This window comes from Lactuca virosa, chromosome 1, assembly GCF_052849685.1.
Source record: "Lactuca virosa cultivar CGN04683 chromosome 1, Lactuca_virosa_CGN04683_v6, whole genome shotgun sequence".
Taxonomy (NCBI): domain Eukaryota; kingdom Viridiplantae; phylum Streptophyta; class Magnoliopsida; order Asterales; family Asteraceae; genus Lactuca; species Lactuca virosa.
In genome coordinates, this window is record NC_136426.1 from 3,956,417 (window position 1) to 3,975,456 (window position 19,040).

A 19,040-nucleotide genomic window follows, 5' to 3' on the forward strand; every position below is an offset into this window, starting at 1 on the left:
TGGCGGCCCAACTCGGCGAGTCAGGTCAACTGGAAGTTGACTTTGGCCTTGACTTGGACTTGGTCAGGGGTAAAACAGTCATTTTACCCTAAAAGTAGATATCAGATTCTGACTGAGTGTTTTGTGGGGATTATAGTCGGAGGATTTCCGGAGCAGCCGCAGACAGAGATTTCCCGCGCAGGTTATCAGCAGCTACTCGTACGAGGTGAGTTACCTTCCAATAGCGGTGAGTCTACGACCACAATGCCGACCCACTAGTAGGAGTTGTATGATAGATGATTGTCTTTATGATAATCATCTAGGTTTGCTACTACCTGATATGTCTTATGTGCTAGTATGATATGATGTTAGCAGTAAGGGAGATAGTCCCCGAGATTTCCGGTCGATAGGGCCGAAGGGGGTAGTCATACCCAGTCATGCTAGATAGAATATGATTATGTGTTACATGTTATGTGGTAGTAGTAGTGGGGTGAAATAGTCCCCAGTATCCGGTCGAAAGGACCGAAGGGGAGGCCAGCACCCAGGTATGCTAGGCAGTATCCGGTCGAGAGGACCGAAGGGGAGGCCAACACCCAGGTATGCTAGGCAGTATCCGGTCGAGAGGACCGAAGGGGAGGCCAACACCCAGATATGCTAGGCAGTATCCGGTCGAGAGGACCGAAGGGGTAGGTCGGGCACCCAGATATGCCTAACGGTATATGTATGTTATGTGATTGTATGGTATGTGGTACGATGGGGGAACTCACTAAGCTTCGTGCTTACAGTTTATAGTTTTGGTTTCAGGTACCTCTTCAGCGAAGGGGAAGAAGCTGGCGCGGTAGCAGCACATCATACACACTCGCATTGATTTTCCGCACTTGAGATATTCTGGGGTTGTACTCTGACATGATGCTATTTTATGACTTGAGTTTTTAGACATGATATATTGATTTACGGAATGATATCTTTTATGTGGTTCTCTTATGAATGCTTTTATAATCAGTTAATTAAAAATGAAATTTTTGGACTCGAAATTTTGGGACGTTACATGGAGGCTGAGGGTGGAAGAAACCCTAGCCTTCACATTCTTTAAACAGGGCCTTAAGCCCAAAATTTTAGGGTTTTCTTGAACAGTCGTCACCACTTCATGATCAAAACATGTCCACGTCGTGGCGACCCAAGCGAAACACATGTTTCATGCGGAGCTTCCACATCGTGGCTAGCTGAAAATCCCAAAAATTAAACAAGTTTAAATCCATACCTGAAACCGACGTTACACTTTCAATTTACAATCCTTCATAACTTTTAATTTAAATCGATATTTTGAAAGGTTTTTAACAACTTATGACGCCACACCTTTATAAAATGTATGACTTAAGCTATATATATATATATATATATATATATATATATATATATATATATAGGCTAGGTTATAATGTGGATGGACAACTATTGTGCGGACGTGTGGACAATGTTATTCTATGAGAATTACTAAAAAAATAAGTTGTTTAGTAATGTGAATACGTTCAACCTCATACAATTATTGTCATTTCCTTGCATTCTCTCTAATTCTTATTCATTTTTGTTCTCACGCATCGTTTTTCTCTTATTTTCATTCTTACAGAATACGACTCAATAAACATCCTCACAACATTCTGACAGAATGAGAATAATAAAAAAAAGTCTATAATAACCTTATAGACGATTTAATTTGTGAGAATGCATTATAACGACAATGATTATGTAAGATTGAACGTATTCACATTATCAAACAACATTCTTTTTCATTGTCACAGAATAGCATTGTCCACACGTCCGCACAATAGATGTCAATCCATATTTGAACCTAGCTCTCTCTCTCTCTCTATATATATATATATATATATATATATATATATATATATATTCTTAAATTCACGCTTTGCAAACAACGTGATTCATCATGACTTATAAAAGTTTGAGGGTTAACATTACCATTAAATCACGTTTAACGTTATTTAGAACTTTGACTTATTGTTAAAGTTCCTATTCATATAACGTGTCAAATGAGTAAAAATCGGTTAAGACAAAAGTAACATACTTTTTTAAAAATAAATGTTAAAAAATAAAAAATTTCTTTAAATTTGAATAATTGAACAATAAATTAATGTAAATATATATACTATGTTGAAATCATAAAAAATATGTTTAAAATAGGCAAAAAGTGGTCAACATGATAGCAACTATAGAACACGATCATAGACTTCTCAATGTCAACAACGTCATGCCAAAAACAGTCCATAAACTATCACCTTCTTTTAAAAGACGCCTTTGACTCATTATTTTGTTCATTTAGGTCCTTTTTTGAACCACTTATTAGAAAATGGTCATTGATAGGTGTGTGTAGACTTCCGTTAGCTTAACTTTCAGCCTATGGTCTTTCTATTAAGAGATATTCTACTACTTAATATTTCTATTTATTTTTCTATCATTTTTAGATGATGACAAATGAAAACAATGCCTAGTGATTTTTTATTTCACATAAATTAGTTATCACAAATATGATAAAAATTTATTAGTTTTATTAAATATGACAAATGTCAAAATCTTAAATGTATAGGAAAATGGTAAGAGAAAAAGAGTAGAAGGATATTTAATTTCTCTACTTTTAAATAAATGCTAATCTAATAAACCAATGTAATAACGAGACTTGAATATTCAACCTCTTAAATAAAATATATATTTTCAGCTAGTAATACCAATAGGTATAAGCCTTTTGGTTAGCACATGATCTTTCTAAAATTTAAAAGAAACTGAAAAATAAAAGAAATAAGATAAACACATGATATTGTATTTTAATTATTAATATTAGAGGATAACAAGAAAAACTAACGAAAAAAGAAAGAAAGTTATATTCACATTGATCAGATTCTAATTATTTTTATATTCTGAAAACTAGTTTATAACCCGTGGGAACCATGGTTATAAAATTAATTAAACTTTCATAGTAAAAAACTCAAAACTAATAATCAATTATGTTAAATAAATTATTAATTAAGAGATATTTATTTTTAGTTATATAAAATTATAATCGTTGATTTAAATAAATACGTGACTTTATAATCTGTATTAATTTTTTTTTTAAAATTTTTATTCTAATTTATTTAATTTAATGTAATTAAAGTAAGGAATTTAAAATTTAAATTTGAAATGGAGAATCAATAGGTTGACATGTGACATCACATTAATTAGGTGTTTTAATAAGGTGACACATGTCAAAAGGAGAATCGACCTATTCTTTTATTAGAATATTAGTTGTAAGACCCGTATGTTATACGAGTTGTACAAAACAAAAAGTTTAAATATGAAGGGTTAAACAAAAATTTGTTTAGATTTGAAATTTAAAATTTAAAATTTGAATTTAAAAGGAAACATATTAAATACTATATGAATAGTAATATTGTAATTTATTGGTTATTTCTAATTAAGACAATTATTAATTGAGGTGTAAATATAATATGTCAATTAAGAAAAAGATTAAAAAAAATAAGAAAATGACAAATGGAAAAAACATTTATTCAAAAATACTAAAAAATGACATGTGTCCAAGTTAATAATAGAGTGACATGTGACAAAATTATTTTCATTTATTAGGTAGGATGGATTACTTAAATTATTATCATCTGATTTAATCAAATCTGTATTTGGAAACAAACATACAGAAACTGAAACAGTTAAAAGTTGGGGGACTACAATTGATAACTTGATGGGTGCTGTTTGTAACTTACCTCGAGAATTCCCCATCCACACCTTCCCTTCTCTTGATCCCAAAGATGTCTTGCACACACAGTAAACAAAAAAAGCAAAATATTTGGATAGAATAATGTACGACATTCAATGCATTAGATACAAGTGTTAATGCGTTAGTGTTCTAGATTTTCAACTTTTGCTTTGGAAAAAGAAACTACCATAAATTTAGGCTCTGCTCTTCATCGTATGGTAACGTACAAAGTATAATGCATTAAATACAATTCAACGAAGAAGTGATTCTCTGGATTCTGAAGTTGCTGCTCTGGAAAAAGGAATTACCAAAATTTTGGGCTCTTCTGTAGAGTCTAGACAGTCTCAATGGTCTACAAATCGTGCGTTTTTTGACCCTTTTTACTTCCCCTTCAATAATATTCCCACCGGTTTCCTTCCCCAATTGTTATGACTAATGAGCCTTTGCGATCTCTTTCTTCGTCAAAGGACTTCAATTCGATTTCAGTGGTTTTAGGGTTTTCACGATGATGTGTAGTGAAAGTTATTGTAGTTCATCGTCAACAACAAGAAGCAGAATGAACTGGGTGTAGAACAAAAGAGGATTTGCTTTGTAGAAATGTCTCCGGTCAAATTCTTGTTTACGTTCCTGTTCATATCAATCATACTATGGCTTCTGTTCATGTAAGTAATCAATCAATCAATCAATCATCTATGCTCTGTCATATCATTTATTGTATTTTAAGGGAGAACTGCTAGTCCTGGAGCTTCAATTTTGGAGTTATTGAGAAATATGACCGAATAAATTAATACATTTGACTATGCAATATGCATTGCTACGTTTGCACTCAATGTTTACATGAATGGGTTTACTGAAATTCGAGATCATAGTTCAGTAACGTGGCGCTTTCCCTTAACATTTTTTTTTGATATTTGTTCAAGTTCCAAATCCATTGGTTCTGCTAAGTTGTGTGCAATGTTGTCTGAGTATATTAATGCCATATGTAGTGCTGATCTTTTGTGTGGCTGGTTTATGAATGGTAAAATTCAGATCACTGCAGTTTTAGTCTCTAACTTTGTAAGTGGGGGAGCGGGTACTTTATTTTTTGATCTTTTTGGATAAATTGGGAGATTACTCTTACATGGTACACAATCTTTATCTTTTCAAAACGCCAAGTGCATCATTTTTGCTAATTTCGTTATAAATTATGAGTGTAGGTTGTCAATTTAATGCTATCACTTTCAGGCTTACAAATAGAACCACAGCTCATGTAACCCGTTCTCTCCTTAGATTTTTTTCTCATGTTATTGGTATGCGGAGGTGCATATAAACTGATTAGTGCGACAGGAAGTCGCAATAATCAAGTCTGAGTATTCGGTAAACTGTTGCAAAACTAACTAATATTGCATTACGAATCCTATGATTCCTATCTAGATATTGATTGCACTCTAATTTTGGAGGAGTACTAAATTTTGTGCAATTAATGGTTCTTTAATGAAGGAATACGCCGTAACTGGGTCTCATAGTCTTATGTTCAATTATGCTTTGTTTAGAAAGGCATTCATTATAATGCATCAATGTAACTACAAGTTCCAGAAAACTTACTAAACCTCTTATTACAGATCTGCTTCCAAGTTTGTGGCTTGGACTTTGAGTCGGGTTATGAAAGCATCAGTGGCATTTAAAGTTAGTGGATGGAAATGTTTGAGGGATGTAACAATCAAGTTCGAAAAGGTTATTCATCTTTTACTTTGGTCACTATATCTGATTAAATCTTTACTCTACTTGATGCTTGTACTTTAACCTCTTCTGTGTTGGGCTAGTTTATTATGGTCTTCTAACATACATCTAATTGTATTTCAATTTGTTTTCTCCTGCTAAGGCTGCTGTTTTTATTTTTGCATGTCAAAATATATTTTGTGGTTCGTAAGCGATATGCACATTGAATTAGTCATGTTTAATTGATTTAAATGCTCATCTGAAGTTCTTATATCAGAAACTCTATAAGACAGTTCATCTTGATGTTATGGTTGTCAATTTGCAGGGTGCGGTTGAATCTGTTTGTGTTGGTGAAATCAGATTTAGTCTACGACAATCCTTGGTTAAATTAGGAGTTGGTTTCATGTCTAGGGATCCAAAACTGCAGTTGTTGATAAGTGACATAGAAATTGTTATAAGGGCTTCAAACAAAAATGCAAAAAAATCAGAGTCACAAAAATCTCGCAGATCCCGCAGTAACCCAGGCAGAGGAAAGTGGATGGTTGTGGCTAATATGGCAAGATTCTTATCCATTTCTGTCACAGATTTGATTGTAAAGGTAAGTTGTTCATGATAAAAATTCTTATGTTTACAATTAAAGTCCTTGGTTTCCTTTCTTGCTTACTTACTACTTCTTCATGTATGCCTATAAATTTATAGTATGGTCATTTGCTATCTTTTGCTTTGTAAGGGTTTCATGTTCTCAACTGTTTTTGATTTTACATTATATGGGGGAAGACACCAAAGGCTACTGTAGAAGTTAAAGAACTGGGTGTTGAAATATCTAAAGATGGTGGTACAAAGCCTTGTGTCCTTGTGAAGTTGCAACTTGTGCCTGTTGTTGTTCATCTGGGTGATCCACGTATTAGTTTTGATCAATCATCAAGCTTTTGCAATGGTGAAAGCTTTACTGTAGGCCAGACATGTTTTGCATCGATAGAGAAGGCTTCTGCTCCTTTCTTTTGTGAAGAATTCCATCTCTCGAGTGAGTTTGGTCATGATAGGTTGGTTTTCTTTATTTTTATTATGTTTTCCCACAAAGAGATCTAAGGAATAATGACTTCTTTCTTGTCTTTTTTCCCTCTGATTTTTGTTCACATCTAAGGAAGCTCTAGTACTCACCTTTTTTCTGTGCACTAGGGTTGTTTGTTGAGTAATTTTATATCACAAGAACAAATTGTTATTATTATTATTATCGAAACAAGAAAGTCTTTGGTCTTGGTGTTGGGTGTTGATAGTCTGTTGTTTTTTTCCCCTTATTCTCTTCACCACTTATTTCATCTAGTAACTATTCGAGCTTTTGTATTTGATACTCTTGCTGCAGAGAAGCGGGTATTGTAGTAAAAAATGTGGACATTTCTATTGGAGAAATTGCTTTGAACTTAAATGAGGAGTTGATCCCTGGAAAGAAGTCGACTGATACCCAAGTTGACGAATTTTTACAATCAACCATTGAACACGCTGTTGCCAAAAAGAAAGAAAATAAACAATCTCCTCTTTTGGCTGTTACCAAGTATACTTCATTCATCCCAGAAAAGGTTGGTCAGTGCAGAAGTGCTGTATTTGTTGCTTTTATTCGTTTGTCATCTCTTCTGTTGACTTCATTAATCTGCATCCTGTAATAGGTTTCTCTCACTTTGCCAAAGTTAAATGTGAGGTTTGTGCATAAAGAACACTATATTGTTATGGAGAATAACATCATGGGCATCCAGTTAAAAAGTGTGAAGTCAAGGTTTGTTGAAGACATTGGAGAAAGCACACGTCTTGATCTTCAGTTAGATTTCAGCGAGATTCATGTATGGCTGTAATGTTTCATTTTCGGGTTTTCTCAATGTCATTGATATTGGTCATAGTTCCTTTCCTGATGATAATTTCTTCTTTATGATGTAGCTTCTTAAAGAAGCTGAAAATTCTATGGTGGACATATTAAAGCTTGCTGTTATTTTTTCAGTTTACATTCCATTACAGGTGCATTTATATGATTTTCATACATAGCTTCAAAAGCCAGTGAGATAGATGCCTTTTAATAATCTTGCATCTTTTGGGTGACACGCTGATTGTTTATTTCCCCTTTTCAGCCTACATCACCCATTAGATGTGAAATTGATGTTAAGCTTGGAGGCACCCAATGCAACCTATTTATGGAAAGATTAAATCCATTGATGAAGTTGAGCTCCTCAAAGAAGAAAAAGATGGTGCTTGGGGATGAAAATGCTAATCCAGTACCAGTCCAGACAAGTAGTTCTAAAGCCATCATGTGGACATGCACAGTTTCAGCTCCAGAGATGACTATCGTGCTTTTTAATCTGAGTGGATTGCCTATATATCATGTAAATGATTTATCTTGTCATACTCCCTAACCCTCTCTCTCTCTCTCTCTCTCTCTCATGTTTAAGCTAATGTTTTGTTGGAATTTCTTACTTTCAGGGTTGCTCACAGTCCTCACATGTCTTTGCCAACAACATATCTAGTACAGGCACTGCAGTTCACCTGGAACTTGGGGAACTGAATTTGCACATGGCAGATGAGTATCAAGAATCTTTGAGAGAAAGCCTTTTTGGTGTTGAAACAAATACTGGTTCCCTATTGCATATAGCAAAGATCACCCTGGATTGGGGCAAAAAGGACAGGGAGTCACAGTCACCTCAAGAAGACAGTTCTAAGTTTATATTGGTTCTGTCTGTTGATGTAACTGGCATGGGTGTGAACTTGACATTCAAGCGTGTTCAGTCCTTGTTATCAACTGCTTTGTTGTTTAAGGCACTGTTGAAAGCTTCATCTCAATCTCTTAAAACATCCACACAAAGTCAGGCAGGGAGGTCAACAAAAACATCTGGCAAAGGGATTCGGTTAGTGAAATTTAATCTGGAGAGATGCTCTGTAAATCTCTCTAGTGAAGTAGGCTTGGAAAATGAAGTTATCCAGGACCCCAAAAAAGTGAATTATGGATCACAAGGTGGCAGGGTGACTTTTAGTGCCTTAGCTGATGGGACTCCACGTACTGCAAAAATAGCATCAACAGTTTCTGATGAGCACAAGATGGTGAAGTGTATTGTAGGCCTGGATATTTTTCATTTTAGTTTGTGCTTGAACAAGGAGAAACAGTCGACTCAGTTGGAGCTTGAAAGAGCTAGATCTGTGTATCAAGAGTATCTGGAAGACAACAGTACTCGCACAAAAGTGACATTGTTTGACATGCAGAATGCAAAGTTTGTAAGGAGAGCTGGAGGTCTTAAAGAGATAGCTGTTTGCTCTCTTTTCAGTGCCACTGATATCACATTCAGGTGGGAGCCTGATGTTCATTTATCATTGGTTGACCTAGGGTTGAGAATGAAGCTGCTGATTGACAACCAGAAGCGTCAGTCTCAGGAGGACAAACTCCTGAAGGGGATGTATGGTAGTGGAAATAACGGACATACAAAAGAAGACTCTGTGGGATCATTAGAGTCAGAGAAGAATAAAAAAAAGAAGGAATCTCTTTTTGCTATTGATGTCGAGATGCTTACTCTAACTGCTGAAGCTGGAGATGGTGTTGAGGCCATGATTAAGGTTCAGTCGATTTTTTCTGAAAATGCTCGTATAGGTGTACTTGTTGAGGGACTAATGCTCAGTTTTAATTCGGCAAAAGTGTTCAAGAGTGGCAGGATGCAAATTTCCCGCATACCGCATGCTTCAAAGGATTCAGGTGGTAAGTGGGATTGGGTGATTCAAGCATTTGATATACATATTATCATGCCATACAGATTGCAACTGCGTGCTCTTGATGATTCTATCGAGGAAATGTTGCGAGCTTTAAAGCTTGTTACTTCTGCTAAAACAAAAGCAATATTTCCATTCAAAGAAGATGCTGCGAAACCTAAGAAACCTAGTTCTAGTTCCTCTAAAATTGGTCGTGTAAAGTTCTACATACGTAAGTTGACTGCTGACATCGAGGAGGAGCCACTACAGGGTTGGCTCGATGAACACTATCGACTGATGAAAAACGAGGCTCGAGAAGTAGCTGTTAGATTGAGTTTGCTTGATGCAGTTACTGCAAAAGGGACCCAATCTTCTGCAGTTGGTGATACAGATGATTCTGTTCATGAAGTTGGTGGAGAAGAGATCGATGCATCATCTATTGAAAAACTTAAGGAGGAAATCTATAAGCAGTCATTCAGGTCTTATTATCGGGCATGCAAGAGTCTTGTGACAACAGAAGGATCAGGTGCTTGCTCTCAGGATGGATTTCAGTCCGGTTTTAAGCTTAGCACCTCCAGAACCTCTCTTTTTTCTATTACTGCAACAGAGCTTCATCTAAGCTTGTCAGCAATCGAAGGTGGTGAAGTTGGGATGATAGACTTTGTACAGAAGCTTGATCCAGTTGCTCTGGAATATAAAATTCCATTTTCTCGCCTATATGGATGTAACATTAATATGCAGACAGGCTCTCTTGTTATTCAGCTAAGAGACTATACTTATCCTCTCCTTGCTGGAACCTCTGGCAAATGTGAGGGCCGAGTTGTGCTCGCTCAACAGGTCAGAATATAATTATCTTGTTATTTTCAAATTTTTTTTCATGTATAATAATCGAAGATGAAATTCTGAATTGTTGTTGCAGGCAACACCTTTTCAACCCCAAATGCTGCATGATGTCTACATTGGTAGATGGAGGAAGGTGCAAATGTATCGTTCAGTTAGTGGCACAACTCCACCAATGAAAACATATTTGGATTTGCCATTGAATTTCCAGAAAGGAGAAATATCTTATGGTGTGGGTTTTGAACCATCTTTTGCTGATTTGAGCTATGCCTTCACCGTAGCTTTACGTAGGGCCAACTTAAGTGTCAGGAACCCAAATGCTTCCAACACTACCCCCCCAAAGAAAGAAAAAAGCTTGCCATGGTGGGACGAGATGAGGAATTACATGCATGGAAAGACCACATTGTGTTTTTCAGAGAGCACATTTAACATTCTTGCTACAACCGATCCATATGAAAAGTCTGATAAACTCCAAATTACTTCTGGGCATATGGAGCTCCGACACTCGGACGGGTGTATTCATGTTTCAGCAACGGATTTCAAGATGTTTACAAGCAGTTTGGAGAATTTGCTACGGAATTCAACGGTTAAGCCTCCAGCTGGGACATGTGGCGCTTTTCTAGTGGCCCCTAGCTTTACTCTTGAGGTTACAATGGACTGGGAATGCGAGTCGGGCAACCCACTTAACCATTTTTTGTTTGCGCTTCCTTCTGAAGGTTTCACTCGTGAAAAGATATACGATCCTTTCAGATCCACTTCACTATCGCTGAGGTGGAATTTCTCTCTCAGACCCATCCCCTCCGGTAATGGGTTTGTTGCATTTGATGCAGCTTTGCATGACCTGTCTAAATTGGAGAACGATTCAATTAGCTCTCCAACTTTGAATGTTGGGCCTCATGATTTTGCTTGGCTCATAAAGTTCTGGTATTTAAACTACATTCCTCCTCAGAAATTGCGTTACTTCTCTCGATGGCCTCGATTTGGTGTCCCTAGAATCCCTAGGTCTGGTAACCTCTCTTTAGACAAAGTCATGACAGAGTTTATGTTCCGAATTGATTCAACTCCAACCTGTTTAAGACATATGTCATTAGACGATAATGATCCGGCTAAAGGGTTGACATTTAAGATGACAAAGCTGAAATTTGAAATGTGTTACAGTCGTGGCAAGCAAAAGTACACATTCGAGAGCAAGCGTGATATTCTTGATCTTGTCTACCAGGGTCTTGATCTTCATATGCCTAAGGTATTTCTTAACAAAGATGATTCCACGAGTGTTATTAAAGTTGTACAAATGACAAGGAAAAGCTCAAAATCTTCATCCACGGACAGAGTTGTAAATGAAAATTCAAGTAATGCCAAAGGAACGACGGAAAGGCATCGTGATGATGGGTTTTTGTTGTCATCTGATTATTTTACAATTAGAAGGCAATCGCCAAAGGCAGATCCTGCTAGATTGTTGGCATGGCAGGAAGCTGGTAGAAGGAATCTTGAGATGACATATGTTAGGTCAGAATTTGAGAATGGAAGTGATAGTGATGAACAGGCAAGGTCTGATCCAAGTGAGGATGATGGGTATAATGTGGTGATAGCTGATAACTGTCGGCGGATCTTTGTGTATGGACTGAAGCTGCTATGGACGATTGAGAACAGAGATGCTGTTTGGTCTTGGGTTGGTGAGTTATCTAAAGCATTTGCACCTTCAAAGCCTTCTCCTTCACGCCAATATGCCCAAAGGAAGCTACATGAAGAAACCCAGCTGCAAAATAAAAATGAATCTCCATCTTTCCAAGAAGATGCCTCCTCAAAGAACCCATCTGTTGCTCAAGGTGCAAGCTCTTCTAAACAAAAGGAGGCATCAGGTTCAGATCCATCTCTAGCAAATTCAACTAAAGCACATAGTCAGTCATTCGGTGCTATTGGTAAGTGCAAACCCACATTAAGAAGCATCTATTCATGCAACATTCATCTGATCATACTTGGTGCATTTTTTTCTTTTAAATTGCCAGACAAACATGGATTTGATGACTCTGATGAGGAGGGAACTCGCCGTTTCATGGTAAACGTTATCGAGCCACAGTTCAATCTTCACTCAGAAGATGCCAATGTAAGTATTAAATGCGTTGGATATGACATGAGTTTTGAGTTTTAGCTGATTGTTTTATGGTGAACAGGGTAGGTTTCTGCTTGCTGCTGTAAGCGGGCGAGTGTTAGCTCGGTCGTTTCATGCAGTTTTGAACGTGGGTATAGAGATGATCAAACAAGCACTTGGGAGTGGAGATGTGAATAATCCTGAATTGACATGGAACCGCATGGAGCTGTCAGTGATGTTGGAACGTGTGCAGGCTCATGTTGCTCCAACTGATGTTGATCCAGGGGCTGGACTCCAGTGGTTACCAAAGATTAGAAGAAGCTCACCAAAAGTAAAGCGTACTGGGGCTCTACTTGAAAGAGTATTTATGCCATGTGATATGTACTTCCGTTACACCAGGCACAAAGGGGGAACAACAGATCTCAAGGTCAAACCTTTGAAAGAACTTGCATTCAATTCTCAAAACATAACAGCCACCATGACATCTCGCCAGTTTCAAGTTATGCTCGATGTTTTGACCAACCTACTCTTTGCCAGGCTTCCTAAGTAAGAATATTATCAATTCAAATTTCAACTGGTCGGTCTGTTGTACTCCAGTCATTTGACTGAAGTTTTTAATTTCAGGTCTCGGAGAAGCAGCCTTCCGAAATCTGCAGAAGATGATGAAGACATGGAGGAAGAAGCAGATGAGGTGGTTCCTGATGGTGTTGAAGAGGTAGAGATAGAACGAGTCAACCTTGAACACAAGGAGCGGGCACGGAGCTTGCTCTTTGATGATATCCGGAAGCTTTCTGTTTTACCGGATGCTTCTGGAGACGTGTCTTCAGAGAAGGAAGGGAATCTTTGGATGATAACATGTGGAAGATCCACACTGGTAGGATTTTAAAACCTTTCAACTAATTATTTTCGCAAACCTGTCATTACTTCATTATATGTCTGTATATATGAACACTGGACGCTTTACACTTACAGGTGCAAAGACTGAGGAAAGAATTGGTAAATGCACAAAAATCTAGAAAGATGGCTGCTGCTTCTTTGAGGATGGCTATGCAGAAAGCTGCACAATTACGACTTATGGAGAAAGAGAAGAACAAAAGCCCTTCATGCGCTATGCGCATATCTTTACAAATCAACAAAGTGGTTTGGGGAATGCTTGTGGATGGGAAATCTTTTGCAGAGGCTGAGATAAATGACATGGCAAGTGTTGAAACAAGTTTATATAAAAGTAGTTTTTTTTTTTTTTTTTTTTTTTTTTTTTTATAGGTAATAGATCTGAGGGATCATGTTATGAAACATGTTTTTGTTTGCAAATGCAGATATATGATTTTGACAGAGATTATAAAGATGTTGGTCTTGCTAGATTCACAACAAAGTACTTTGTTGTGAGAAATTGCCTGCCTAATGCTAGGTCTGACATGCTTCTGTCAGCATGGAATCCTCCTCCTGAATGGGGAAAGTATGTAGATATTTCTTCTGCTCCAAGGCTAGTATAGTAGGGTATTTACTGACAGTGACACATCCTTTGTTTATTTCTTTTTTGGTTTTTGGCTTCAGAAAGGTGATGCTTCGAGTAGATGCAAAACAAGGGGCTCCAAAAGATGGCAACTCGCCTATTGAGTTATTCCAGGTACTCAATTGAAAGAATAATTTATCAAAATCCCAAGTGAAGTAAGTAATACAATCTTTATTCATTATAGGTGGAAATCTACCCGTTGAAAATACATTTGACCGAGACAATGTACAGAATGATGTGGGAGTACTTCTTCCCTGAAGAGGAGCAAGACAGTCAGCGGCGACAGGCTAGTTTAACCAAAATCTCAGATTTTCCTATAAAAAATAATATAATAATAATAAAATATATGTTTTTTTTTTGAGAAATAGGAAGTTTGGAAGGTGTCAACTACTGCTGGTTTACGAAGAGCGAAAAAAGGTTGTACAGTGAATGAGGCTTCTGCATCAACCAGTCATTCAACTAAGGAATCAGATGGATCCTCCAGATCAAGTGCTTATGGTGTGGCATTAACATCCTCTATCCATGGTGATGCCGTGCATGTGAGTTGTTTTAAAGTGTTGATAGATAGATATTGTTTTAGGTTTTTTTGTATATGATGGATTGGATGATTTATGCAGGCATCAAAGCTGCAGAGTGCGAAAAACACAGCACCAGCACCGGAGCTGGGGAGAAGTTGTTCTTTTGACAGAAGGTGTGAAGAATCGGTAGCAGAATCTGTAACAAACGAACTTATGCTACAACTGCAATCTTCAAAGAATGAAACAATTGGAAGCCTTGAGCTACAACAAGATAACGAGTACATTAAATTCAACAAATCCAGCAAAACTAGTGCAAAAACCGCGCGTTCTTCTCATGAAGACAAGAAGATAGGCAAACCAAGCGATGAGAAAAGGTCGAGGCCGAGGGTGATGAGGGAGTTCCATAATATCAAGATAAGTCAGGTAGGTTGGTAAAATAAATAAATAATTATGGTTATATTTTTGTAATGTATATGTGATTTGTTAATGGACTGGAACAGGTTGAGCTGCTAGTGACGTACGAAGGGTCACGGTTTGCTGTAAGCGAGCTATGGTTGCTGATGGATACATTTCATCGTTTAGGGTTCACTGGAACTTGGAGGCGCCTCTTCTCAAGAGTTAAGAAACATATAATTTGGGGGGTCCTAAAATCAGTCACAGGAATGCAGGTAGGTATGGTATATGGATTATGGATTATGATTTGAAAACACATATAATATGATATACTGTATTAAGGAATTGGTTGGTTTGATTGAATTGCAGGGTAAGAAGTTCAAAAATAAATTACTTGGTCAGGGAAAAGAAGCAGCAAGCAGTCTGTCTGGTATCCACAGCACGGATCTGAATCTGAGTGACAGTGATGGGCCTGGTGGTGAGCAGGTGGAGGTCCCAATAACTTGGCCCAAAAGGCCTCCTGAGGGTGCAGGGGATGGATTTGTGACCTCCATCAGGGGATTATTCCATTCTCAGCGTCGTAAGGCCAAGGCGTTTGTGCTCAGGACAATGAGAGGTGAAGGGGAGAACAACAGCAATAATAATAATAATAATAATGAATCCGAGAGGATGAGTGGTGGTGTTGGGGGGGAGTGGAGTGAAAGTGATAACGAGTATTCTCCCTTTGCCAGGCAACTCACCATAACAAAAGCTAGGAAGTTGATCAGACGCCACACCAAAAAGTTCCGCTCAAAGAAAGGTATCATTCCTTCTCTTTATTTTTTCCTTAATATTAATTACTAAAAAAGAATCGGATAATGCCGTTTTTTGTATTTTATCAATTCTCACCAACTATGAAAGTTGTTCCATTTCAAATAGATAGCATTTTTACATATTATATTAACCCTCATTTACCCAACTTTTTTCTTACAGTTGCATGTTTTTACTTCCTTTTTTTATGGATTCAAAAAATGAAGTTGTAAGAAAACGAATTTCAGCACAAGGTTTTACATGCATGAATTTGACAACTTTTACATGTTTTTCTACAATTTTTTTATAAAGTTGTAAAAAAATGATTTTGTAAAGAAAAATAAAAAACAATTTTGTAAAAACACTAATTGATAAAATAAAATAAAAAAGTTTGCCAACAGATTTGTAAAAATAAAAAGTTGGGTAAATGCGGGGTAACCTATGAACCTGGTATAGCAGGTGACAGTCAACACTTACAATTGTATTATTAAGAAAAAAAAAATACTAGTATATGTGAGAGTGAGTAAGCAAGCGTGTTTTTGACAGGTATTATTATATCTCCACACTCACACTCACAGCGAATAATAGATTCATCACTTCCATCTTCACCAATTGAAACCACACCATACGAAACAAACTCCTCCAGTGGATCCGAATCCGATCCGTATGAGGATTTCCTCGAATTCCAACAAAAATCCCTAACTTCATCTCCTCCTCCTCAAACAACCTAAAAGAAAAAAACCATACTTTTTCCCAACGCCTTGGCAAGGCTGAGTAATTTTGTATAATGTATAATGTATTATTATTATTATGTATGTATGTTTGAATTATGAAAAGCAGGCTCCCCAATCATTGCATGCTTGGTAATGATACGTATAGATATACACAAAGGATTGTGGTTACTCAATCAGACTTCTTGTATTGTATATATATATATATATATATATATATATATATATATATATATATATATATATATATATATATATATATATATATATATATATATATATATATAGCAACCACAACACAAACCTTTCACTTTCACTTTCATCACCCCCATTTTTTTTTTCTTTATCTATGTAATTTGTATAATTGAAGCTGAAAATAAAGCAAGTTTATGGGAGTATTTTGACGATTTTTAAATTCTACATATCAATTTCTGGCTCTTACTAACCGCCCAATCTGCTTCTCAATCCGTCTTTTCTGGGTGGATGGATGGATTATAAAGCATACACCTACACCCTAGCCGGTGAAGGTTTGCATTTTAAAAAAATTACTTACCAACGCTGTCTACTATCTATTTTAGGGGTCACCTCCGTATGCATCAAACCAAAAACTAATGAAATCCAAAATTCAGTTTCTTGGATGGTACCGGCACTTCAGTATCAATCTCATTTTTTGAATGCAACAATCCATGTTTCAGGTTTATACAACTTGAGCTTAAGTACATCAAAACGTCATGTTTAGTACAAACTTCATATGAGTGTTTAAAAGTTGAGGAAAAATTCTGCATAGAGTGGGGAGAAAAAATGACGGTCTAAAAAAATTAATTTTTTTTAAGTATATATGTTTAGGGCTGTGTAACTCTGACTAATTATCAAAATCAGTTAAACTTTTTAGCCTAATATGTAGTCAAGACAACGAAAAAAAAACATCAACCTAATTGAGCTTCATATGAGAGTTATGCGTTCAAAGTAAAGAAAACCACAAAAATATAAAAATGAATTCCGGTTTGATTGTGGTTTTTACTTGGAACGAATGGTACTAGACTTGTTAGTCTCGAGAACTGAAAATAATAAAAATAGGTGAGCCAAGTATCAATCCAAAAAAGTTATATAGTACCGGTTCAATACCATCGATGCTTTTGCTCACCGATATTCTATTTTTCTTAGTAGAATAATGATGAAGACATTTTTTTAGAAATATCTCAGTCGAGTTGAAAGACAAATATTATACTTATAATGTTTATAATGTTATCATCTCTCACTAAACAACCAAAACCATCAACTAGAAACAACTAAAACCCTTCTGTCACTCTACCATCTACAAATAAATCGACCTATTTTTTCACTATTTTTATGACGTTGGTGTGACAAACAAATGAAAACGACAAATATAACTCATCTCTAGACGAGTGGATTAAATGACAAAGTACAACTAACAATAACACAAAGAACAAAAGATAACTCCAAAACTGGATTCTTAATTGATAATCGAAAAACTGTCTAATAAACAAGGAAAACGAAAGATTTACAAGGAGAAGAGAAACTTCATTACATAACCAGAGAATCTCATAATTAATTAGGATAATATCCTTAATCAATTATCTAAATCAAACTCAAACGAAATCCAAGAACTTTTTCCAAAATTGTATTATGGTTTGTTTTTTAAATTTTATTTTACAAATCATTAAGAGTTTAATTTTCGAAAATTAAAAAAAAAAACAACATTTTAAAAAAATATGCATACATACAAATTTCTGATGTGCACACCTGTACATCAACATTTGCATATATGCACATCTTTTAAATAATTGTTTTTTTTAAATTTTTTATTTTATTTTAGTTTTTTTTAAATAACTGAAAACCAACGGCTAAGGCCCAAAACTTTTTCACGAATATCCAAGTTTTCAAATAATCCTACTTTCTCTCTCTCTCTCTCTCTCTATATATATATATATATATATATATATATATATATATATATATATAGGTTCATGTGAGACCACTATATTTTGTTAGACGGGGAGACGCAATCCTAGCCACTCATTTTGTAGATAAAAAAAACATTTTTAAAATGCAAAACAACTGAAAATTTTTGATTTTTTTTATAAAAATATTATTTTCGTCACTTTTTTTATAAAAGAAAAAGAATAAAAAAAATAAAAAAAATTTACCATTTTTTTGAAATATCTGTGAAATATTCTAGTAGAATATTATAATATTTTAGTAGAATATTAGAATATTTTATATATCTGACAAATCTACTACAATACTAGAATATTTTAACATTCTAAAAATTACATTGAAATATTTATAGTGTAATATTCTATTAGAATATTTCATGTATTTTTCAAAAAAAAAAAACGGTAATTTTTATTTTATTTTTTTAGGTAAAGAAAATGATGAAAAATATAATTAAAAAAAAGAATTTTTGGATTTTTCCTTTTATTTTGCATTTTAAAATTATTTTTAGATTGCGTCTCATGGACTCACAAAATTAACATGGTCTCAAATGAACCTGAACCTATATATATATATATATATATATATATATATATATATATATATATATATATATATATATATATATATATATTATAAAGCTAGCATTTTTCCTTGAACCTCATGCATTTGAAACTCCTAAGACCATTTTTCCTTGAACCTCATGTATTTGAAACACCCAAGACTATTTAACTTATACAAATTAATTTATGATTAATTGAAGTATTATGATTTGTAACTCTTAAAACTCTTCAAATCATGCTATTTAATTGATTATTTAAATGAAATATTTAGCATATATAAGAAATTTGTAGAGTACATATTGCATGTATGTCAACACAAAATGATAGATTATATTTGAAGGTTTTGAAGAGTTATGTGAGTGGTTCCATGGATGTAAGAAAACAATTGCAACTTTTCAAAATATAAATTTATGTAAACTCAAATTGGGTGCATGTAAAGTTTTAGATATTAACCAATGTTCAAATTTAGGTATGTTTGTAAATGTATACTT

At 35.2% G+C, this 19,040-nt stretch overlaps 1 protein-coding gene across 1 annotated transcript; it reads left to right on the plus strand.

The window, feature by feature from the left end:
* The first annotated feature begins 4,104 nt into the window (after positions 1 to 4,104).
* Positions 4,105 to 16,209, plus strand: SAB (HYPERSENSITIVE TO PI STARVATION 4). Its single transcript, XM_079066454.1, has 22 exons — positions 4,105 to 4,404; positions 5,344 to 5,455; positions 5,766 to 6,038; positions 6,218 to 6,483; positions 6,804 to 7,017; positions 7,105 to 7,275; positions 7,370 to 7,447; positions 7,558 to 7,809; positions 7,907 to 9,994; positions 10,077 to 11,916; positions 12,004 to 12,101; positions 12,169 to 12,632; positions 12,711 to 12,960; positions 13,059 to 13,283; positions 13,403 to 13,542; positions 13,641 to 13,713; positions 13,784 to 13,885; positions 13,968 to 14,138; positions 14,217 to 14,540; positions 14,618 to 14,785; positions 14,880 to 15,309; positions 15,846 to 16,209. Exons 1-22 carry the CDS (start codon positions 4,340 to 4,342, stop codon positions 16,028 to 16,030), a joined length of 7,989 nt encoding a protein of 2,662 aa, XP_078922580.1. The 5' UTR covers positions 4,105 to 4,339; the 3' UTR covers positions 16,031 to 16,209.
* Positions 16,210 to 19,040: the final 2,831 nt, after the last annotated feature.